General features: G+C 37.9%; 1 protein-coding gene across 1 annotated transcript in view; it reads right to left on the bottom strand.

The window, feature by feature from the left end:
• LOC113122715 (neural-cadherin) overlaps positions 1-25,656 on the bottom strand; it is a 245,826-nt gene that overhangs the window by 35,627 nt on the left and 184,543 nt on the right. The window contains exons 28-33 of the mRNA XM_026294237.2: positions 24,939-25,066; positions 20,077-20,204; positions 19,703-19,826; positions 14,519-14,699; positions 10,415-10,581; positions 370-634 (exon numbers count right to left, since the gene is read on the bottom strand). Of these exons, the coding sequence (XP_026150022.1) occupies positions 370-634; positions 10,415-10,581; positions 14,519-14,699; positions 19,703-19,826; positions 20,077-20,204; positions 24,939-25,066 (993 nt within the window). The remainder of the gene's footprint in view (positions 1-369; positions 635-10,414; positions 10,582-14,518; positions 14,700-19,702; positions 19,827-20,076; positions 20,205-24,938; positions 25,067-25,656) is intronic.

Genomic DNA, 25,656 nt, shown 5'->3' with positions numbered 1-25,656 from the left:
TGAAAGGGCTTTGTTAGAATTGTCAGCACCTGTCCAAATGATTGCTGGGGCACTGGTAACACTTTGTGCTATAGGACATAAAAAGCTTACTGTCCTTTTGCCTCAAGCTGCTCCAGCTGCTCCCATGCAGATGTACCAGACAGCTCCCAAGTATCAATGCAAATCAAAGTGAACTATGCTGAGTCAGGGAAGTACTGCAAAGAGCTTGACATTCAGCCTACAGTATATCCAATTTACAAAACCTTCACATTTGCTATTGTTAACACATGGTGTCTGGAAGGTCTTGTGCCTAGCGCAATCCTTTAAAGCACAATCCAACCGACCACCTCACAGATTTTGTTATGAACTAAAAGTGCTGTTGTGGCTTACCCTGGAAGCTCTTGTTGATTCCAGATGGGAATGTATTTCCCAGCATCACCACACTAGGGTCAATTATGATTTCTCGGCTTCTGCCACTTGATCCTGTAACTTCCCGCTGCCCTCCACCACCATCCAGTCGCAGTGTCATCTCATTGTCATGCCGATCTAGGAAGACCTCATGCCATTCACCATTGTCGAGTCGATAGGTAGGCAGGGTTAGGTTGTAGTCCCCATCACCAAGGTTGTAGAAGACACAGAGGAGGCCCTGGAAGATCTACAGTGGGAAAAGAGGGCATTTAGCAATGGATGTTCATGTTCAGCTCTGGCTTCAGAGGTTTGGAATATCATTTAAAATCTTCTTGTGAACCAAGTTTAAATAATAGTTACACATTGGTAATTAAAACTATTTTGCAAAATAACCCTCAAAACATGCCAAACAAATGCAATAACGATTAATCTTGGTCAACATCAGCTTAATGAGTCTACCTGACATGCACTGGATTCACACATACAGTCAAGGTTTGACATGATATCATCAGCCACTAGTAAAACATTAACAAATGCGTGGCAGCGAGCTCTGCCTCAATTTATCATTTTGTTTGGATATTTGCCAGCTAACTAATTAGTGTCATGTCCTGTTGTATATATTTTTTCTTTGCCTTTTCACAACTGTCAGATTAATGACTAATTTTCTTTTTGTGGCTATTTCAAAATGGCAACTGACCCTGTTGCTAACCTAGTTAGTGTTGATCAGTTTTCTGACAGTCTTGAACAATTATCTGACGGGAACCTGTGGCAGGTTTGAGTCAACACTCACATTTCCATAGTAAACACTGGCTAGGCATCTGACCAAAATAAACCTTTAGGGCTAACCAACTACTGGCATTGTGTTGCATGTTATAAATGCATTACATAGCATAGAGACAGAAAAATACTAAAATGATAGGAATACAATAACACACACATTTTGGGTGAGACAGCTTGACTAATTCTATTTGGCTTATAAATGCTATACATTAGTGGCCACAAATTGGTGGACTCTGGTCCGGGGCCAGTGCGGGAGAGGTTTCTATCTGAACTGTGAAGTGTTTCACATGAAAATCAAAATAATGTGTATCTTGACCAGCTTTGCAGAGCTGTGTGGGTCTTTCACATTGACTGAGGTCTGAGCATGAAGGTGGTGAGAGCAGACAGACAAACAAACAAGGGGAAGTGAGAGAAACAAACTTGTTCAAAACTCAGAAATGTTGACATTAAAAACTGTTGAGCGCACACCCATAAACACACCTTTATTCTACCTCTCCTAGAAATGATGCAAGGTCAGTATCCTACTCTGCTCTGAGTCTGTGCTGATTGTAAAATATTAAACATGATGCTGGAATGAAGCATAGACACTAAAACAAAAAACACAGGAGAAAAAGTTGCACACAACTGTCCTCACCCAGTCCTTGACAGCTCAACAACATGCAAACAAGGGATTTTAGGGAAAAGGGGTGTGTCACAAATACAACTGCTGAAATGCTGCTGGATGAAAATTAAAAGATTAGCTGTTAAGGTAACAACTTTCAGAAGATCAGATACACAATTTAAATCCTTGATTAAGACGATTCTCAGAATCATAAGGTATCTTAAACATGTTATTATTTTGTTGTCTGTTCAGAAAAAAAGTTATATTTAACCTCAGTTTTAGACAGATACTACTTTAGACTTCTCATTTTGCAACTTTAGATGTGTCTTTAATTCAGGAAAAAATGTTTTTCTGAAAATATTGCAAAAATGCTGAGTACAAGTCTGGATCTTGACCAGAGCAACTGGACCTTCTGGAATTTTAGTTGAAAACCCCTGGTATGAGTGAGTAGTATACAATATTGGGTAGTGGCACTGAATAATAATGAAGATTTTTCTTATAAATCTTGACATCTTAAATATAACAGTAATAATCATAATGATAAAAGAAAGAACTACAGTACAGCATGTTGATGCAATGTTTCTTGTGGGTGTAATGAAGAAAGCACCAGGCTTTTGTTTGCCAGCTGTCTCCCACCAGAATGGATCTGAATAGTATTTACACCAAAATTAAATTTGACAACAAGCCTCTCTTTACAGAAACCTGCTTTCCTGGAATTATTCACAAATTCCCCTAAGAAAGGATTTCACTGAAGACAATTTTCTTGCAAATTACAACTTCCATCTGTCTTGATGCACCCTCCGAATATATTTTTCAATTCTACGAGTGGCACAAATGACATTCATTGTCTTTGTTTTGGCCGAGATGAAAAAGTCTTGGGACAACAGATCCTTAAACTTCAGCAAAGCAAATCAAAACTATCTATGTGGCAAGATACAACTGGGGATAAAAGGGAAAATATTTGTCCAAGTCCAAACTTTAAAGCTAATAGAGATATGAAGAAAAAGCACAGTTTTCTTGGTCAGCGAAAGGCTGGACTAAGAGGCCAATTTAATTAGTTGGCCAGTAAGTCATATGGAATCCCTGGAGGTTTGCAAATAAAGGAAAAATTAAAATGTTGCATAACTGACATTTCTAACATTTGATGAATGTTTAATTTCAAGTAAACCACCTTTGTGTACAGCAAAGTTTCATTCACTAAGCAGTGTTGACGTATTTTCACAAAGCACCTGGGCAAAAAAATTAGTTGCCATTTATGCCACCACTGTGAGCCTGGCATTTTGAAATGAGGAAGCATTCAGGCAAAACTCACACTTGAAATGATAGTTTGTTGTACAAAACACACCGTGCTGCCAGTGACACACACACACACACACACACACACACACACACACACACACACACACACAAGAAGAACACCGTATTGGAAGTGAAACAGTGATTTTATGGATTAGAAGTGAGGAAAACGTTGATTACGTATCGTAACCCAAGATTCTGTGATTTGGGTGCAGCCCTCTGGGCTATTGCTATGGGTCATATCACCTCTTTGCACCTGTGCACTGAAGAGAAATTCATTTATGCCCCCCCCCCTCGCTCGTCATCCCGGCCGGGAGTTTCCTCGGCGGGGAGAGAGAAGGGGGATACCATGGGAGCAGAGGGCAGAGCAGAGGGAGGAGGACTCTCCTCGGTCTGCGAGGAAAGGCCATAAACTAAGTTTAGGTTAGGGTTATGTCAATGAATGTCCTCACAATTTGTAAGCCTGGTGTGTTTTTGTGTGTGTGTGTGTGAGAGAGAGAGACAGAGAGCGAGAGAGAGAGTGAGAGAGAGAGAAAACCAGGAAAGAGCAAACAAGTCTGAAGGCCGTTTAAAGAGGGATAGGGTGGTGGGTGGGTAGTCCTCATTTCAATTTCAAACTGTTTCCTCCAAGTGTCCCACTGCGCATAATTTTCTCCCCTCCATCTTCCTCAGCCACTGCTGCCATGTAAACAGAGGACTGAGATGAGAAGGGCAGGGATTCAGACAGACAGACGTGAAGGAGAACCTCACTCCTCAACATAATAAAGAGAAACTAAGCTTTCTGTCCAAAAACTTTGTCAAAGTAAACCCACAAAGCAAGGATTATGTCAACTCTCCCTTTACCTCTCCACCAATTTCCGGTTTCCTTTCTTCTTCCATTATTCTGTGTCACAACTCGTTCAACTATGTTTCCATTTTCCATCCATGTCTCTTTTAGTCACTTCTTCTCCCGTACAAAAGTGCTGAAAGGCTCCAAGGTTGCTTAGTTGGAGAACCATGCCTCATTCCAAGGCTCTGTGATGAAGTATTAATTAAATTTAGAATCCACTGGGGCAGTGCTTTTTAACCATATGCACTCACAGCCACCTGATTTTACCCCCAATTAAAGCTGAACACAGCTGAGCAATTTGGCTCCTGCTTCACTCCCAGCGTGGTGTGTGAGTGAGGTGTTTAGTTGTGTCTGTGTGTGTCTTTGCTGAAGCAACCTTTACAGTAGTAGGTATGCAAAGGTGTGTGACTCCTTTACAAACAGTAAACAGTCCCACTGCAGGGACAGTTTCATGCCTGCAGATGCTTCCTTTAACAGACTGCTCTTGATGCTGCAGCCTGTATCCCAAGACACGTGCTCATGATGTGTTATTCTGCCCTCTTCTTATGATTAAATAGCAGTTTGTAAATGCAAGATATGTGAATGCATGACTGGCACATAAATGTTTTCTTCATCTTAATCATACTGAAAATTAACCAAACTCCAAACTCACTGGCAGCAATAATGTAAACTTACTTTCTTCACCTATATTTTCCCACCTTCAGAGATTTGGCCTACTGTCTACTCCTTGACAGACTAGATATTACAAAAACATACCATATGCTGCTGGGAAACTGGCAATGCTTTGAATTCTTACCAGCCCAAAGGCAGATGAGTGTAATTTATATTAAATGTTCAATGTGAACACCTGGAGCTCCATTTTGGTTGTCAATCTGAAGCATTACCAATCCAGTGTCCAATAATTTATTAGCAACTAGAAGTACCATACATACATTTGGTGAGAGGCAAGATGTACAGGGACAGTTCACCAGTCTATTACAGAGCAGATACACATATTTATTTCCTTTTATTGCTGCTTGATTTTGTGAAGTGTATAATTGGTCATGTCATAAATTTTACATTTGTTCACCTGAAGTAAAATGGCAAAGTTTGTACTTAAAGCAAACTGTCATCATCAAGGCAATGCTGGAAAAGCCACCCTGTACACCCTTTAAAGCATTACTGTATATATACAATAGAGCACAGAAGGAACCAATACTTTACTTCCGTTTTGCTATTATAATTTCTTGTGATAAGATAAATGATTCCATTATCATGTAAAAAATATCTTTCTTTTCTTGAAATATGTAATAATGTGATCTGGAAACTAGAAAAAAAATATTGCAAGCATGGCTGTTCTCAGCTTCCATAGTTCACACTATAACCATCTTGTTTATAAAAGAATTTGTTGTATTATGGTTATTATTTTTTACACTTTTTTCTCCCTGTACATATTTATTGTCAGGTGGTGTAATTTTAATATCAGTTATACAAGATGTACTGTATAATTGTTTCTCATTTGAACATTAAATGATATTAAAATGGCATACTGCATATATCCAGTGTTTACTTAAACTAACTTCCACCATAATATATGCACTGAAGGCAATAGTAACCTAATAATGAAACTGTTGAATAATAATGCCCATTATATGGTGTTCCACATTTGGTTCCACTCTGATGCCAGTGTAATGTCTTAACAAGAAAAAAAGACAAATAATGAAAAGAGGAAAGGCAGATGCCTCTGAGATGGAAATACAAAGATGGTGTCAAAGTGCTGAGAAGCAAATATTAAAACTCAGTGTTGTCAAATGTTTAAGGTCATAACAGCAAACTTTTAAACTTCATTCTGCCTGTATTTGAAAATCCATAAATAATTATTATATGTCTGTAATTTTAAACTTTATCAAAATTCTGAATCCACCAATGTAAGTCTGTAATTTCCTTTGCTTTCAGGAGATGCATACATTAATCCATGCACAGTGTAATTGATTTTTCTGCTCTCCTCACCTTACTGCAACCTGTATGTCTTTTTAAATTTTCAGTTAAGAGCTTTCCTTTTAAGTCTGAATTTGAAAAGCTCATAGGAAAAGCATGTGAATTTTGCCTTGACAGAGTGAGAGCTGTACACATTGGTTGAAATCAAACAAAGAGCAGTTTCCAGCCTTGTGAGAAGCTGACAGAACACCCGGCTTGGGATTGAATGGGGAAAATAAGTACTTGTGGTTGTATCTCATTAATGCTAGCTTAGAATTTGGTTTCCACATTTGTCAGGAAGCACATAATGCAAACTTGAAACATACAATGTAATGGCCAAAATAACAGCTTGAAATGGGCACCATGGTCACAGAGCATAACAGTGAGATGAAAAAGGATACCAGTACAGGAGTTTTGTTGCCTTAGTGGTGATGTGTAATGATGTGTAAAGTATAAATTCTAGAGCAGATTTCCTGCTTAACATAACATGAATTAAATATATGAGAAAAAACGTATGTAGAACTTTTGGGTTCAAAGATTATTTACATGGGAGACAAGACATTATGTTGTCAATTCAGTTCAACTCAGTTCTGTCTAATAAACAGCATAGCTGGTGGAAACTGATTCTGGCGCTGTGTCTAATCAACATCTTTGCCCAGACAAGAACCACATACCCAGAGGGTGAGTTGACTGAGTGAGATCTGAAATGATTTTATGATCTCTTCTCAATTTTGGTACTGGAGTTCTTGATTGGTGGAAGTGTGGTGGGAGCGTGGAGTTGTCTGAACAGCTGTACCTGACTGTTCACAGACATGCTGCAAAGTATTAGTGGGTAGCAATATGCCAGGGTGTGTCTCGTACAAATGTTTTAAAGTAAAAACTATGTAATAAAATCAAAATTACATTGTCTACATTAAATTTCTTTAGTTTACCAAATGGCGAGCCAAGATTTTTTTTCCCCTTTTCTGAGCTACCACTAAATCTGTTGCAGCTGCATCTGGCCTTTGTTTGCAATTCTGTCTCTCATTTATTCCCTCATATTCCCTAACTTGGTGGTCCAAAATACTTTGGTGTGGAGTAAAAAAACTACTGTAGATACATGTAGCATTATAGAGCAGTAAAATGCCTCATTTAGCTGGAAGTTTTTAATGCATCTATTCTTGCAAGGATATTTCATCCCTATATGGACTGTATCAGCAGAATGTACAGGCACACATAAAGGTTTCTATCACTAATCCAAGACAGAAAAAAGAAAAAAATAAAGAAAATGTAATATTGTTAACCAGCCATGTTGGAATGCAAGTCACACCCAAACAGCAAAAACAAAGCTCCTCACAGAGAGTTGCAGTCAGTCAAGAGAAACATATACTAATTCCTTCCTCTGATTAAAAGTAAATAGAACTATTACACTGAAAAACATAATCTTTGAAGGCAATATGGTTATATTACTATCAAAGAACACCACAGGGTTTCCAATGTTTCACTGAGGGTGGGGTACTGTACTTCATAACCTCACACAATGTTATCTCCTATCTGCACCCAGGTATAACTGCACTATTTATAGTGAATATATTGTGTGAGCCTGCTTCCCATGTGGCTGTACTCAGGGAGCACTATGACATTTAAGAGGAAACCATGGAATGAAAGGACAGATGGCTGACAGACGGGGATCAAAGGAGAGGCACTGTCACAGCAGTTGTGGTATGGATAATAATCATCAATTTAAAATGCGATGTTTGATCAATAACAGCAATAGCAGCATGGGGTGAGAAACAGCATGAGGACAGTACTGGGAAAGTACTGCATGATTCCAGATGATAAGTTAGGAGCTGAGAAGCTGAAAAAAGTAGAAAGAGACCCACAAATAAACAAATATGAGAAAACAATTCAAATGTGAGCAGAGCACCCAAAGGAAAAAGAATAGGAGAAATGAAGCCTTCAGGACAAATAACCAAATAATACATTTAATATATTGAGTTCTGGCTGTGTGATTACAACATCAGTCTAAATCATTTGCACTGCTAATACACTTTATAAGAACCACAGCTTTCTTCATCTATAATTTTTAGACAAGGCGTTAAAGTAAAGCCTGTGATTACTTTGAACTGTGGGAGCATATCTGCAGTACAGAATAGTAGATACATAATTATATGCAAAAATGAAAAAGGTTAAAAAGGTGGTGTGACATTTTTCTAAACTAATTGCAGGAATATTTCGGTATTCAAGATGTGAATTAATGCAACACTTGTTATACAATAAAATGAATGGGTCAACAAACTACATTATTAGCTTTGCTTCTGAGAGAATATCAGTATCACTCTCATTGCTCGGCGAGAGACTCCCAGTCCACCCTCAGTAATCTAACGAATATGTAACTGAGACAGCTAGTCACTATCATCTCTAGGGTTGGCTACTAGCATTCCTGGGCTACCACTACTAGTCCAACTTGTCCAACTCATAAGCATAACATTACATTTTAGGCTAAATAAGTAACATTTTAATATAAGACATTATTAATTAGCTAATGCATATCTAATGTTAAAGCTAAAGCCAGTGACTGGTTGTAAAACTGAAATCAATTAGACGCAAAGGTTTTTAGGCACCACATGAATTTCTTTATTGTGCAAGCTGTAACATTAATGATATGCATGTAGTTACCTGTATTTAGGCCAACAGTTTTCACTGCAGAAATTAAAAGACATCCTTGTGGGAGTTACCAGCCAAATCAGATACATATCCATTGGGTTACCGAGGTAGGAATGGGAGTTACCATTAGATTCCTGAGATTGGCGAGTGGGTAGCCAGCTTCTCACTTACTGCTGCCAGCATCTCAGTGAACAAATGAGTTTGCGTCCTCAACATATAGATATAACTTCCTGCGATTTCCCAGTAGTCTGAATTTTCAATCAATCAATCAACCTTTATTTATATAGCACCTTACAATAACCTAAGTTGTCCAAAGTGCTTCACAGCATTAAAACAACTGACAAAAAAATGCATATATACAATTAAAAAAAAAGTAAAACACTCCAAAAACACAGAAAAGTGGCAGTGTGATACTATGAGCCAAAAGCCATTTTGAATGATTAATGATTAATTATGATTAAGTTGGCTTTAAACAGAGACCATCTGGTTAAAATGAGGGGTCAGAGAATTAAGACCAGGAGCTGCAATAATGGGGAGGTTGGAGGTGCCAAACAGAATTCTTTCTGTTTTGCTCTTGTTCAAACTGAGAAAATTCTGTGACAGCCAGGATTTGATCCAAACTGTGTCCATCCAAACATCTTTGGATGGATATGAGTGCATCAGAAGAATTTGAAAAAATTGGCAGATAGATTTGTAAATCATCTGCATACAGATAAAAGGAAACATTGTATTTTGCAATAATCAACCCTAATAGTAACATGTACAGAGAAGAGCCCAAAATGGAACCCTGTGGCACACCTGAGGTCAGAGAGGATGAAAAGTCACCAATTATAACAGAGAAAGTCATATTTATTTAATAGGACTTAAACCACTGCAGCACAGGTCCCTGAAGGCCAACTTGTTGTGATAAACATGTCAGGAGGATGAAGTGGTCCACATTATCAAATGCTGCAGTGAGGTCCAGCATCATTAGCGGCACAGTTTTTTTTATGATCAAGGAATAAGAGAATGTGATTCTGAACCTTCAGGAGAGCAGATTCAGTGCTGTGGTGTGCTCTAAAGTCAGACTGGAATTTTTCAAAGAACTTTTTCTTTTGAAGGAATTTTCCACTTTCCCTGCTTCATAATAGGTGACAGCGTGACTCTGCAGTGTGAACACAGTACACGTGGCAGTGATAACAGTGTTTTACTATATGTCAATGTGCTTTTCAGAGCAAATCACCATCTGATGGTTAACACATGCAAATAAATGAATGAGGCTTTTGTGGCTGTGTTGTAAAATCTACATGGCCTATCAGTCAATTTGAAAGGGAGGTGACTGGGAACGGGCTGGGAACTGGCTGGGAATTGACTGGCAGCTAAATGGCGTTCATTAAGTAGCAGCAATTATAAGTGGCTGGGACTGTATATGTAGAGTATAAATCTTCTGGAAAAAAATGGAAATTATGTAAAGTAGGAACTTTGGTGTGAAATCAAATATCCTTATAAAGTGAGCAGTATTCAAATTTCAATTTGACTTCATTACACAAGATCATCAACTTTTTCATCTTTGTAAATGAAGTGGGTTTCCTTTTAAATGGTCTCAAGGGCATGTCCTTTGTGATACACATTATTTTTAATTAGGTTTACAGAAACATATCGGGTAAATTCTTCCTGTTTGTTTATCCTGTATATAACCAGTTGTTGTGACGCTAATAGTTAAATGATGCCAACAGAAACACTATGTATTTTAAGGTCAATTGATGTCTGACAAAAATAACTTCTTTCCCTTTTCAGGAAAGAAAGGAGAGTTTAGAAGATATAGAAACAAAATATTCCAAAATCAATTTCTACTATGAAAGTTTTTGAAAATACTGAGAAAAGGTTTCACACAATTCTCCATCACTGCCATACACACTCACATAGCAGACTTACTGTACCTCTAGTCGTATGTATTCACTCTGCTCCTTCGATATCAGATTGATGACGGTGCTGCTGTGTTTGCGGGTTCGAACCAGAACCTGAACCCATGTCCTCCGGGCTGGCAGCAGGGATGATAACTGGTAGTGCACGTGACTGTGTCCATCAAAGGAATACTCTGGGACCACTATTGTTAGTACAGACATAGATACAGACATTAGTCAGACAGTTCTGCAATTGAAAATAAGCACAAAGTTTTATATGTAACACATCACATACTGTTCACTTAGAAGAAACTTTACATCCGAGGGAAGTGACTTCAATAACTCTTAATAAGTCTGTAAATTCTTCCAATGTGCTGGTGGCAGGACAGAACATGTAAAAAACAAAATAGAATATGTATGTATGATTTAACTTAGTTCTTCTTTCTTAGACTGGTGTTCCCTCAAGTGGATTTAGTGCATGCTATGGAGACTAAACCAAGCACACCTAAAATGTTTTTAAAGCCATTCTTCCATCTCATAGCATATGCAAGTTAATTTTTTTTCTGTCTAATGCTTCCACACCTCTCTTCCATGTAACTTTGACAAAGCTGAGTGGTTTGTGAGATCCTACTTGAAGCCAATGTCAACTCACATTTTTAGATTCTTTCAGGCATGCAATATGCAAACTATGAGCCATGTATTCTCAAAACTGAATCTTGTGTTTTACTGCTACTATAAAACATAGCTGCTGATTTTTAAGGCCAGAGAGTTGTGTCATTTGCCACTGCAGATATGGAAGTTTATTAACATTATCAATATGACTGATTACTAATCTCATCTCAGTCATACATAGGTTGCCATGCACATAGGACGTAGGACAAAAGAGCTAAACCTGCAGAAATGAAAATGCTTATTAGATCACTGGATGACTTTCTGAAGCAACTGTGACATAAGCAAAAAACAAGAACATTGTCTTGCTGAGCTGTTTTCTTAATGTGACTTATTGTGAATAGAATAGTAATAAATGCAGAGAAAGAAACCAATCCAGTGTTAAAGCATATTTCTAATGTTTACCTTGAGTTAGTCACAATAATAGAAATAACAGTTACCACTGTGATAACCTTTCCAAGCAGTAAAATCCATCCTCATAACACTATAAACCACAGTGCAGTGTGTGCTATCTGATAAGCTTCAAACACATAGATATATTATGCCAGTTGGACTCCTTGGATCATATTTTATCATCTCACCGGTAGCTGACACACTGCCACCAGCATAACCACTTGTATTTTTTTCAATCCATGCTTGTTTTAGTTCTGAATGCCAACTAAATGGTAAATGTGAGATATATTATAGCTATTGGGATTTATATATTTATACAGTATAGGCTTTCAGGGATTTTTTGTGACTTTCTTATAGAGAATAGACAGATGACAGGAAATGAGGGACAGGACAGTACAATAAAGAACTCAAAGCAGGGACATTACTGTTTATGATGCACCTTAACCCCTAATGAGGATAGGCCATAAAGGTTTTTTACTTTTCTTTTGCTATGTTTCCATGGACTCATGGATGTCCAGAACATGACATTAACTCAGCTGGTACAGTTTATAAAAATCAGGTGAATGAATCAAACTACTTTTGCTTCTTTCAAAGACTGCCTCAATGGTTGCCAAAATCATCCATGCGCCCGTATTTTGTCACTGTCACTGACATCTGACGTTTTTCAAAGATATGAATCATTTCATGAATATAAAGAGTGATTCATTCACATTCCCGCTTACATTTATTGATGAATTCCCTCACTGAGCTGAGGGAGCCAATAAGGAGACAGACAAAATTCTACTGTATGTCTCCTTATTGGTTGTTTGGAAACATGAAATTGTACACAGATCAAGATTGTTAATTGTCTCAAAATAGAAAGCTTGAAAGTTAACTTATTGTATCTATTAGTACTGATTTCATGAAGTGACACTGTTGCATACATTTGATATGAGTCCTATCAAGGAGCACTTACATGGCTGTGAAGCCTGGCAGAATGTGCTGCACTCAGCAGAAAGCTTCACTGGAAATGCACCTATCATTCTGACTAAGGTGATGAGGATAATTAAATATCTCATCTCAGTCCAACAGTCAAATCTTCCACCTGCTGCAGTCAGGCTAACACGTCTATAGCCATAAGATCAACACCCGGATGCTCATAAGGAGCTGCTTTTGTCAGGCCATAAGGATACTTAACACGGATGCTGTCAAAGGCTTGCATGCTGCTCACTGAGTAAAACAAGAATTACACAACAGCAATAAAGAATCCTCTTAGAGAAAGTGAGGTCAGTTTATTTATATAGCACATTTAAAAACAACAAATGTTGACCAAAGCGATTTATGAAGCGAGAATTACAATCAAATAAAAACACGAGGAACGTTAAATAAAACTAGGCTAATCTGTATTTCCTGAAGGAAATACACAAGTGCTGGCAGCCCTACTGCTGCTGTTTCATGGACTTTTTATCTGTGTCTAGTGGTTCATAACTTATAAGACAGAATGTTGTGTGGTTGTGCCCTAAACATCAATAAATGATCAATAAGTTTTTAAAAGTTACATTCTTCCTGCTGCAAAATAATGTAGTTAAATTGACAAAATATCTCATTGTTTAAATGCGGTAAGAGAGATGTTCCTATTATTTAAAAAAAATAAATTATGTTCAAACATTGAATATCACGCTAAAATGAAACCCTTAACAACTTAAAAACAAACATCTTAACCTAAAAATAAAAGCCCACACCAGGATTTAAACTGCCTAGTGGCAAGTGGAGGAGTTGTGAAACTTACAGAACATAGCCTAAAGCCAGGAAAATACTTTTTGATATGGAAACAACAATATGAGCTAAAGGGCTTGGGTTAAGCGGACATCATTTGGAGGTGCATACTGACAGGCGCCTGTAGAGAAGGTGCCTGTGCTGTTTTCCAGTGTTATTGTCAGGTGAACACCTGGAGTGGGAATGAGGACTAAACTGAATTACTGGCCTGCATGGTTTGTTAAGTTTCACTGCGAAGGGTGTGGTTGGATCAGGAGAGTGTTCTGAAGGTGAAGAGATGGATCTTCCAAGATTGTCCAGGACAGTATCTTTCAGACACACAAAACACCTTCACTATCTGTCCTAGATGTTCATGTCCACAACTCACATGGCCCTGGCAATAACAATGTTAGCAAAACCTCTTTTTTGTCATGCCTCATAACGGGGGAATTTTTTTACATGTTCATCCAATGTGTCTTTCACACATCTGATCTTCAGGTAGCCCACTTTGAGCATTCTGCAGTATAAACTAAGCAGCAATTGCTACTTTTAAGTGTTTTTTTCCTGGTACATCGTGATATAGAGTTCATGGTTTCCATATGAACCCTGTTCATGTAGACTGGCAACCTGACCAGTCTCAGCTGGGATTGGCTTGCCCCCCTCCATGGAAGCAGCCTGGTGAGATTGTGGCCTCACTGTCACCTCACAGCAAGAACATTCTAGGTTTCAACCCTGTTCAACCTGGGTAGAGTTTGTTCACCCTGTGTCTGCACTGGTTTTCTCTGGGTAATTTTCCTGCTCTGCATTAATGGAGTTGTCAGAAAATAAACAGCCTATAACATGTTAGTTTGTCTCTATTTATCCTCTGTAACCCTCACCTTGTTCTACATCGTTGAAGCTCAACACTGACACTGTGCTTATTTATATTTAATTATATGGTTTGTAAATTCATATATAATAAAGAATAATGACCTCATTGTAACTTTTATAGCCAGGTTTATGCTTGATTTCAGGTGAGAAACTATTTATGTTATCTACTGTACAGTGAGTTTACTTTCTCATAGCTAAAAACAATTTCCTTCATGCTACTCAGTATTTTGCTTTAATGTTACAAACCAATTTTCCAAGTATGAAATATATGACTCACTTTCAACCAATTATATCAGATGACATGGAAGTGTAATTGTCAGTGTTGGCTTTGCTGCAACTATTTAGTTTTGGAGAATGTGTGATGATGGGGGCAATCTACCACAATGTACCACAATGTACCACAATGTACCACAATGTACCACAATTAAAAGGATGTATCGTTTTAATGCATAAGTCCAAAAAAGTGTGGCTTACCCTCTTCACACTGGTGTCCTGTGTATCCTGGCACACACTGGCAGCTGAAAGAACCCCACTCGCCATGACAGCGACCCCGGTGGCCACAGGACGGATAGCCCATGTTGACACAGCTGCTGTCCGTGGTCAGGCAGCCTGGAGAGCTGGACTGTGAGTCAGCCGGGGAGCCCAAATCATACAGCTGAATGTAGGAGATAGAGAGAGTAGATAGGGGGGTGGTAAATGTACAGAAGATGAGAAGAAATTAATGACAAGACATGATGCAGATATGCGGGTAAATGAAAGGGAACATAGGAAAGAACAAAAAGTGGGAAGAAGGTGATTTAAGTTCAGAGGAAAAGTAAGAAGAGTTTCCAGCAAAAAGTAGCTTACAAACAGGACAGAAAAAGACAGCTAGCCAAAAGGGGATTGGGGAAGACAGGACAGACATGTAGAGGTAAGCAGACAGAGGGGTAGTCGGAGTAAAGAGAAATACAGCAAAAATAAAAGAACTGACGAAGAAAACTTTTAAATGTGTTGTAGGAAATGGGTTCTGGTTAGACTGTGGCCTTCTTTTCCACTCTCCTCTCTCTCTATTGGTCTCTGACTCTTTTTTTTCCCCTAGTGATGAAACCAAGCACTGGACCAACCTGCCTGGCTGACTGCACAGGAAGCTGAAAGGAAATGGGGACCTTGAAGGTCTAAATTTGTGTCCCTCACAAAACCATGCCATAAAAGACATTTGTATGACCAATCTCTGTTCTTCACATACTGAGCTTTATGAGTTTGGTTGGAGTTGCAGCAAGGGCATAGGGATACAAAGGATCGTGAAAACAGCCAATGAGTCATGACATCAGGACACTGTTGATTGGGTGTGACCTCCAGCAGAGAAGCATGTTATTGGTTGCTGACCTTTAGGAGCTAAGGCTCCTCTGTTTGCTGGGTTTGGACTGGTCATGTTGATTGCTTAGGACTGAAACACAACCAGTGACTTAAAGACATATCAGGGTGTGTACAATTGATTTGACTGTGCATCGGTTTCATTTTGGTGTTTGTGTGTGTCTGACCAAAATACTTGATATATGCAGGAAGACACCTGCTTCTGCTTAAATGACAAATTATAGCTTTGACTGAGAAGAGTGTCACACCCCCATGAAGCTACACTGTAGGCTGCCCTATTTGCAAGGATTAATTTCAGGTGCTGGGTATAAAAATGTCTCAGTATACAACTGTGAGTGTTCTTCACAACATTAGAAGTTTCACCACATTTCTTAACCTCATTTCACCTGTCACAGCTTAAATAAAAAGTGACATACAGAAATAAAGTTTAATGTCAGAAGAGCAGCTGAATGTCAACCTAAATTGGCTTTTATGTCAAATACAGATGAAATGACAAATTACATTAAAAGCCATAAAGTTACATTAAAGTGCCTTAATAAAGTGCTGGCCACCATGGGTTGAGTTCAGGGATTGCTCCCATTCAGAAAGGAAACTATTAGTGATACTGAACACTGAAGCAAAGGTCAAACAAATATACCATTGCCTCAAAGTAGCAGCACACCAATGTCTAATATATTGCACAGAATGTTGTAGCATGCAGCACCAAATTCAACTTGAAACCCAAAATTTATTTTCTCATTGTGTTAAGAATGCTGTCTTCCACATCCTATTCATTTCCCAACATTTTTCATGCATTCAGCATTATTTAGGTTCTTCTATTAAGCTTTCACACAAAGGGGTGAAAATGTAACAGAAGAAAGATGTTTGTCTGCCAAATTAATGCAATGCAACATCTGGACTGTAATTTTCCTGAAACATGTCTCAGCATTTAAATTCAACAGTGTGTCTGCATATGTTTTTGTTCTATAACTGCAAAAGTAAACATTTTTGTTAGGAAATACTGCAAATCCAACTTCCACTCAAAGCTTCGAGGTTTCAAAAAGCCATTGGTCCAGCTCCTGTAAGTGCAAACATCCACAGTTACTCTAAAAATGGGGAGACAGTTAAAAAAAACATACAGCAGTAATGTTAGACAGAGGTGAAGGGAGAAAGACAAGCAGAATAATGACATGACAAAGATGGAGAGTTAAAAACGGACAATGGAGAATAACAGCCAGAGGCAAGAGACCCAACTCCAAAATAGAAACACAATTATAAACTCAAAAAATGTCTTCCTGTCCCTCTTACTGGGCACGGCCTCACATTGGCTCCTGCATTTATCACAGTCTAGTTTAGTCTATTCATCCACACACACCAAATACTGTTTATGTAAAGCTGTGTGTCATACTTGAATAGATTTAATAACAATAACATCGTTCTGACATGCTGTATCTCCATTTGGCTCCAAAACATAAAATGCAAATGTAAAAAAAAATGCAGACAGATGCCTGCAGACCTAAAAACAGAATCAAATGCAAAAATATATATACAAACCTGCATACACTACTGGCCAAATTTTGGGATCTCCTCCATTTTCCCACCCATAATTTCTTCATTTTATATTGATATTCAAGTACTGCAGATACCAAGATTAACCTTAAATTGCCAAAGGTTAAAAAAAAAAAAAGATCCCAATAGTTCTTACAGGTTTCCCAGCCTTTCTTGGATACTCAAAACAAATTGCGTATATAGCAACAAATATTAGCACATTCTGTCATAATAAAACAAAAAAAAAATCATACAATGTCCATCAGCAATATTATTAATCATCAGAACACCTACTGTTGCTTGCTCTTTAGAGATTTACTATCCGCCCACATTCATCATGCAGATTTCTTTTATTTGCACATAACATTTGTGCAACCTCCTGTTATGTCCGCAGCTAAGGTACATGCACCAACTACAGACCATTTACAAATACAAATATCTTTGCAGCGGGAGAAACCCATATATTTTTATAGCCCCACTCCTGAGATTCAACATCTTAATAGAGCTTTAAAAAGGTCTACTGAATGGATACAGATAAATTGTGCTTGTGAAGGTAACAAGATTACAGTTCTACAAGCCCCACTTACTGCCCCTATAGGCCCCATGGCCTAGAAGATAAAAAATGGTTTGAACTAACCCCATGGCTGTGTGACCAATGAACAAGGGCTGTTTTCATTTCAAGATAACAGAATAGTATCTGCCAACTTCCTTCAAAATAGTGGGCTGTCCTGAAATCACTTATACACATAAAGGCCTTTACACACCAGGAACGATGAGAATAAACGTCACGAAAAAGCGAAAAATTTGGAGGCGAATGAAACGCACCATAGATATTCACATCACGCAATGCGAATATGCGACTGCGGCTTCGAAAATGTCACACTACAAAAAATTAATTCCTCATCAAGCGATGATGACCTTGTGCAGATTTTGTTAAATAAAAGCATAAAAAAATAAAATGTGGGTTGCACCCCAACAGTCGCATTGCACCCAATCACACTCATCAGTCGTGACCTAATGGATGATAGGGAGTCGGCCTTGTAAATGAAACAATTCAAGTCAAAAACAAATCATCACTTTTTATTTAATCCATATGAACCTAAGGAGAAGTACGTTTTCTCCTGTCTCACCTCATTTCAGCTAATATGATCAAGCCTCGCACTGAGCACACTGTTCATATGAAAATAATCTGAGGTGAACCAGGTAAATATGTGCACGTCCCCGAGAAATGACATAAAACATCAAACTTCATCATAGCATTTACTTTTCTGCGCATTTAGATGATGGCACGCTACGCAGGTGAAGAAGCGCTTCTTATATTCCACACAGAGACAAATAGTTTAGTTTGTCCTCAGAGTAAAAACATGACTCAAATGACGAACCTTTGCATCCGCATTGTATTGTGCTGCACTAATCCACATCTTGGTGTGTGCATCGACTGAAAAGCTCATTATGCGGTTCTTTGTCTGGTCGTTCAGTGCGTCTTTTGTCTTCTCAGGTAAATCACATGACTATTCATCCTCAGACACACCTTCTAAACCTTCCTAAACAAAAACTGTCTTAGAAAATTTAAATCAGTATTTTGTTTTCTGTGAATGAGTGAACAAGATGACTTTTACATCATTTTGAAGCAAACACTTTACACTACAACGTGCAGGTCTCCAAGGTCTTGTGAACCAATGTCCTGTTTGTGTTTTATGGTCTTATTTCAGTGACTAAAAAATTTTAGTTTTTCACTAACCATGAATAAACACTGTTTTCTCAAAAACACAATCATGTATAAACTTGCTGCTCACATATTATTATAGCCCAGTTTGTGCTGATTACAGTGTTATTAGACTTTAGACATTAATATGTTTAAAAGCAACTGAAAAAAATCACAAATGTCAGGGCATGTCAAAACTTGTCCAGGACCCCAAAACACCCTCAGACCCCAGAGGGTTAATACTTTTTTCACTTCAGATTTTGTTTTCAATGCTAAATGTTATTTTTCACTGCCAAAGTTCAACTGTCAATGTTCTGGCTCCATACAAAAGTGGCTAAAACCACGGAGAAGTAAGAAATTGCCTCTTAGTAAGCCAAATATGTTTCAAACACAATTTCCAGTCTTCCTGGTCATTCTCCAAAATGATTTTTGATTATCAAGAGGTCCATATCTTAACCTGTCTGCCTCAGCGGCAACACAGTCAAAAAAGATCATGACATTTATGTCTAAATACCAGTTGCATCACGCAACACTCAATAGTTCTGGACTGACAGGAGCAATATTTCTCAGACATGGGTTCATATGATGTCTCAGTACAAATTGCAGCAGAAAATACAATTTGAACCAATATTTCAGGATTTAGAAGGCCGTGGGTTCACAAAGGCCATCATACCTGAGGCTTGCGCTCAAACAGAAATGATCTAGTCTTTGTTAAGGTTTGCTTCTGACTGTCATGGTTGAGCATGGAGTCCTTGACTTTTTAAGTCAAACAGAGGTGTAGAAGGGTACTTGAAAGTCTTGACTTAAAGCCAGCTTGGGTAGGAGTGTAAAGGTTCATATTCCATTTCACTCTTGGAAAGCATGTGTGTACTATTTGAAAGCACTTCGAGGTTACTGTTAAAAGCATAAAAAACATCTCTTACATAGCACAAGGGTACTGTGAATGTTGAAATCTGTTATTAATCCATTTATCAGCTAAAGTGCAGGTGTGAGTTTCAGTTTGCAAGTATGCTGGTGTGCTAATGGTTGTGTGGTTATATAGAGGTATATCACTGCATGTACAAGTGTGTTACCTTGCTGTCCACGATGAGGTTGCGGATGCAGCCGGTGAAGTGTTTGTGCTGAAGCTGAGGGTAGATGTAGGGGATGTCCTCATTCACACCACCAAGTTGGAGAACCTGGCTCATGTTCAGGTGTCTAAAGCACAAAAACACAGTCATACAGTATACATATCCCTGCCATTTGCAATGTCAAAATGCAACACAGAAGCGTCCAAAGCCTTAACATATTGGAACTAAAGATTTCACCACATTAAGTCATACCATGTGAGGTTCTGCATCCACTTCTTTAGCTTTTAGCTAACAACGTAATCCAATGAATCATTTAGCAGAACACTGCAAATCCAAACATAAAGGTTGGTTTTGTGTGCACAGGTGTTCACATGTACCTGTCAGTGTTAGGCGTAACACCTGTCACTTCACAGGAAGAGTGGTCCTCCGTGGTCAACCAGCTGCCCAGGCCCTCCATCTCCATTACTGCTGCCCCTGAACAGCGATCCAGGGTGAAACGCGCTTCCTATTTAGAACACACAAACAAGGACACACTACATTGTATAGATCTAATGTCATCAGAAGCAGCAAATGCATTAATATAGCTGCTGCTGTGAAGTGCTGTTTTACCATTATTACTATAGTGGGAGCTGCCTCTCTGACTTACATTTCTTTCATTACTGTATATTACTCTAGTGCTGCCTGCTGTGTCACCTGTTAAGCCACAAACAAAAAACAAGACTTCACATCTTAAATCAACATGTTCCAATAACTGCAAAGGTTGTCATAATTCAGCCTAGGGAAAATTCGTCACATGTCCAAAGAGCAGACATTTTAGTTACAATGTTTCTGCCCGATGTTGAAAGCTATAAATTATAAATGGTTTTGTATTCATACCATAAATCTCACTCATTTTTCTGTTTATTGAAGCGCTCCAAATGAGGATAGCCAAGCTCCCTTAACTGCACAAACTTGTCATAAACTGCTCCTTTCAATCTGATGAACACCACCTGTTCATAAGTAGGTGCAAAATTCAATCATAAACATAATCAACATCCCAAAAATCCAATATGAAGCTACCTGTTCTGCTTCCTTTTTCAAACTGGCTCATGACTTAGGCAGTCAAAGAGACATCACAAAGGCCATAGTACTGTTACACTGTACCTTTCATTATGCTCCCCTGGACAGAAACTTGCACCATGACCTAAAAAACTGTTAGAGTGAGAATTACTCAGCTGTATATTTTGTTTTGCCTGTAAAATGTACTGTTTGTAAGGTTAATATTGCACTGTTATATATCAACACTTTGCATTTACAACATTATGTAAACATTTCTAGTTCTTTAAGAGTTTTCTTTATGGTCACAGGAATAACACTTGGTGAATTTTCATTTTCAAAAGCTTTACCTGTATCCATGGCCACACTTCCTATAACAATAACCAACATTTATGCTGGTCTATTACTTGTACAGTCAATTATTGGATGTTGTCCATGTACTCTATAGTTACTGTTTCAAACAAAACCAATGCTTTAGTTAAGTAATATTTGATTCATGGCTAATCTTTGCTGTATAATATCAGTAAAGAATGAATGGATGGTTACAACAGCAGGCCTCCATATTTTATTTTATTTTTTTGTTGTTTTTTTAAAGGTTTTGGCTCTTTGGTACAGTATCTTACAGCACTTCATGTTTGATGGACTTTTTATGAAGGTGGAATTATTATCATCCACAAATTTTTATGCTGGTGTGAAAACACTTAAAAAGACTGAGTCAGGACAGATGCGTTACCATATATACATCATTATTTACACATGGGAGCAACCCTGTGCTGTACAGAGCACATGCCTAGTAGCTCACAAGATACCTGAAATCAGCCAGGAGCTGAGGAGGAAGGTGCAGAGCAAGAGAGAAGCATCGTGAAACATGGAGACATTATAAACCTTGTCTCCCATCAGTCATTATAGGGAACGTAAGATCTCTCCCCAATAAAATGGATGAGCTAGAGGTGCTGATAAAGGAACACACTGGATAAGCTACTGCTGACTAAGCACAAATAAAGCGTCACATGTGATTCAGAACAATATCATTGGGAGGCAAAATAATTTCTGTTGCAATTACAAAAGTCAATGCAGTGTTGTTGTATTTATTGGATTCAGAAAAACACTGTTGTATTACTCAAAATCTTGGTGCGCTTGTATTTATTTGGCTGCTCTCATTCTCAAAATTGCACTCTGTGTTTATGCTTGCTGTTTCTATGTGAACCTGATCCAGAGGCTGTTTCCTCCTTGCATTTAAAAGTAAAGTAAAAGTAAATAAATAAATAAAAATGGTGGGATTTTATCACAATAACACATAAATTACACACATATTTTAGTGGAACTGTAGTGGCAAAGTAAGGGGCCTGATGGCATGGCCTTTATTTAAATTGTTAGCCTGCACTTAAGGTAGTAAAAGCAATCTTTTTTTTTAATTAAGGTAACATTCAGTTAAATTAACAGGAAAGTTAAATTAATCAGGCGTAATTTCATTCATTTATCATGTTCAGTTTTAAAAGGCCTTTGATTTTGCTAAATACGAAAAGGTTTTTGTTATGACTGAGTGCTGACAAAAAGTCTCGGTGCTGTGCTGAAGTGGCACTCATCTATGTTGAGTTTCCAAAAACAAAGCTCAGATGCAGCCAGTTCAGCTGAGACTGCAGGGCTTAAAGTTTTCATGCCGGGTTATATCAAAGATACTCTAAAATTAGGATCATTGTCTTGATATTTAAGAAGGGCAAGAAATATAAAGCAGTGGTAATGTGAAGAGGTGAAGAGCTCCAGGCAGTCTTCCGTCAGATGAAGATTAGCTTAATTTCACTCTAATTTGATTCATTTGAAATGATTCTGGGTAGAAAATGTCAAAGGAGGGCTACTGCAATCATTCGTCTCATTTTTACCACTATTATCTCCCTTTGTACGGTGCAGTGCAGTCAGTTCTACAACACTAAATCACCATCTACCATCTTGCCTATCTGGATCCCTGGGAGATAACTGTATGAAATCCACTTGCCTTGGGGCATAATACTGAAGCTGGTATTTAGAGTTCATGACATAAAATAATACTGGAAACCCAGCTGTAAAGTTACAATGGATAAAATATGATTATGTTAATTGTTCACAACAATGGCATGAATCATTAATCGGTTGCATCAAATAAGAATGTTTGAGAATGTGACATGTTAACCATCTCAGACTCTGAGAACATCAGGGACAAGCCTTCTGCTCGTGCCCAGAGTTAAAAACTCTTCTTTTTAGCTCTGCATATGACAACTGAAAGTCTTTTATCTGCAATCATTCTCCTTTAATTTCATTTCGAGTTAATCTTCTACTATGCGCTGTTTCTTATTTTAATATTGCCTATGTACTTTTAACTTGCCTTTTATTTCTGTAAAGCACTTTGAATTACTCTGCGTATGAATTGTGCTATATAAATAAACTTGCTTTGCCTTGCCTTAATGTTTGGCACTAATAAACAATTACCATATTTTCTGGATTATAAGTCACACTTTGTTTTACTCCTCTGGCTTGTCCTGTGATTTATACAGCGAAGCGACTTATATGTGTATATTTACAGTCATTCGGTTGAGTCAAAACATTCTGTTGACTCAATTGAAGATATTGAATCGCTGAAAAAGTTCAAGTGTTTATGTTCACACTAAACTCTAACTCCTAGTATAACACAAGTGAAAATGCTGCCCAAAAGAAAGAGGTTTGCTGCAGACTTCAAAGTGCAGGTAATAAAGAATGTAGCTGAAGCAAAGTGTGGAGTGAGGGTTGGCATTCAGGTAACCTGAGAGAGGAGGTGGACATGCCGTTTAATCTTCTACCCGATGAGGGTGGAATTGTTTAATGTTACTTGACACAGATGAATGAATTTGGTAATGCACTTCTACTTGTTTTTATGCGTAGCCTACATTCTTTATATGCTAATTTAAGATATAATTAGGATAATTAGAAATGCGACTTATACATCGAAGCAACTTATATATGTATCTTTCTCTTCAACAAGGCTGTTTTTGCTAAAAGTGACTTATACTCCGGTGTGACTTATAGTCCAGAATATACAGTATTACTGCAATTTTATTTGTTATATGTTATTTAATGCTGTCCTCCAGCATGTTAGTTCAGCTTAATTTAATCCTGGTCTAACAATTCAGATCAGCAAAGGTTCACAGTAGTGCTCTCCTAACTGTGCGTAAACTGTGTCAGCATGAACATGAATGGTGTTCAAGAATGTGCTTGTGTGAATAAGAAAGATAGCAGGGCATAAGCATTGCCCAATAATATGAAGTACAGTATCATTTCAGACATGTTGCCTGCAAGATACAAAACTGAACTGCAGGAGCAACTTCATTTATGTATCTGATTAAAAAAGTTAAACCATTAGTCAGATCTGTACAACAATTCATTTTCTTTTTTTTTCTGAAAAGAAAAGAAATACAGACTACAATTCTGACACTGACTAAGATTTACAGTCTCAGCTTTCCCACAAAAGCTACATTGCATTCTTGCATTGTATAGGATAACGAAGACACTGTTATAATGACAGAAACTACCAGTTTCCATACCAGTTTTTCTAAAAGCAGAAAACACAGTTTAAATCACTAAACCATCTGGGGGCTAGACTATCTGGTTGGATACATTTTGATTGGATTTGGTTTTTACTATGTATTATGATACTGTATAACAAGGCAACATTAAAACTGCGTGACACGTAACTTCCTATAATAAATACAAGCCGCCAAACACAGAATCATTCATAACTACCTGCAGACTACATGAGGTGATGTAAAACTGAGGTCACAAACACAACAATTTGAGTGTTTTCCTTTACTTGATGTTATTTGCTTGAAAGTGCCTATGTGCAGCCTCAAAGCACATAATGAAAAATTTACATAAGAACAGCTGAAAAGTACATGAAGTCTTGTCAGCCACAGCACAAAGATAATCACGTATCCAAACACAGAACTATGCCCTTTAGTTTCTTTTCTTGGATTACTAGGTGGCATTTTAATTAAAAATTAAGATGTTCATATGAATGACATACAGTACTGAATTCCTAGCCAAGAACTCAAAAAAAGACTTTAATACAAAAAAACATTTCTTGGTTTTAGTGTGAAACTGTGAAAGGAAAAAAACATGTTTTTCATATTCCACTGTGAATGTAATGTTTATTTGTTAAATAAATAGCATTTGGTGTTAATTGTGTGAAGCTTCCCACCTTGCTGTTGCTGCGGACATCCAGCCGATGCCACCGTCTATCTGCCACGTTCACGTTGCCTGGCAACTGTAGCACCACTGTGCCGGAGCCATGGTTGATTTTCAAAGTAGGGGTCCCGTCTATTAGCTCTAGACGGAGAGAAAGAAAGAGACGGGGACGATTGGTGAGGGGTGAGATTATTTATTTTGAAATCATTCATCAGGAAATCAGGAATCAGGTTTCAGAGCTTCAGCCAAAGGTTTGGTTTGAAAATCTTTGGTTTGTTGACGATCAATATTTGGTTCTGGCATTGTAGTCTCTAAAACAGCATGGAAACCACAGTAACTGACTGAAGCAAATGGAAAAATAAATTGCGTATAAGGTTTCATATATATAATAGAGTGCACGCTAAAAGTGTAGAACTTAATTGCCAAATTGCTAATATTGTCTCTGTATATTAACATTAATGAGGATTATTGCACTGAGCTGTTGTGATAGTTTTTTCTTCACATCTCATGGAAGTCAACAAACATAAGACAAATTTTAATACATTCTATTTTCTGACTTAGTCAAATGGGAAATTAAAAGTTAATGAAGTGCTTAAGAATGCTTGTGTGCTTGATACCAAATGTACGGAATTATGGGAACCAATGTCTACCAAAAATGCATCAGCAATCAATCTTCATGCATGCTAAACTTTAAATGTCCATTTAGCACATTCAAAAGTCACATAACACTG

Source organism: Mastacembelus armatus, chromosome 3, assembly GCF_900324485.2.
Source record: "Mastacembelus armatus chromosome 3, fMasArm1.2, whole genome shotgun sequence".
Classification (NCBI taxonomy): domain Eukaryota; kingdom Metazoa; phylum Chordata; class Actinopteri; order Synbranchiformes; family Mastacembelidae; genus Mastacembelus; species Mastacembelus armatus.
This window is presented reverse-complemented; position numbering and strand designations above follow the sequence as displayed.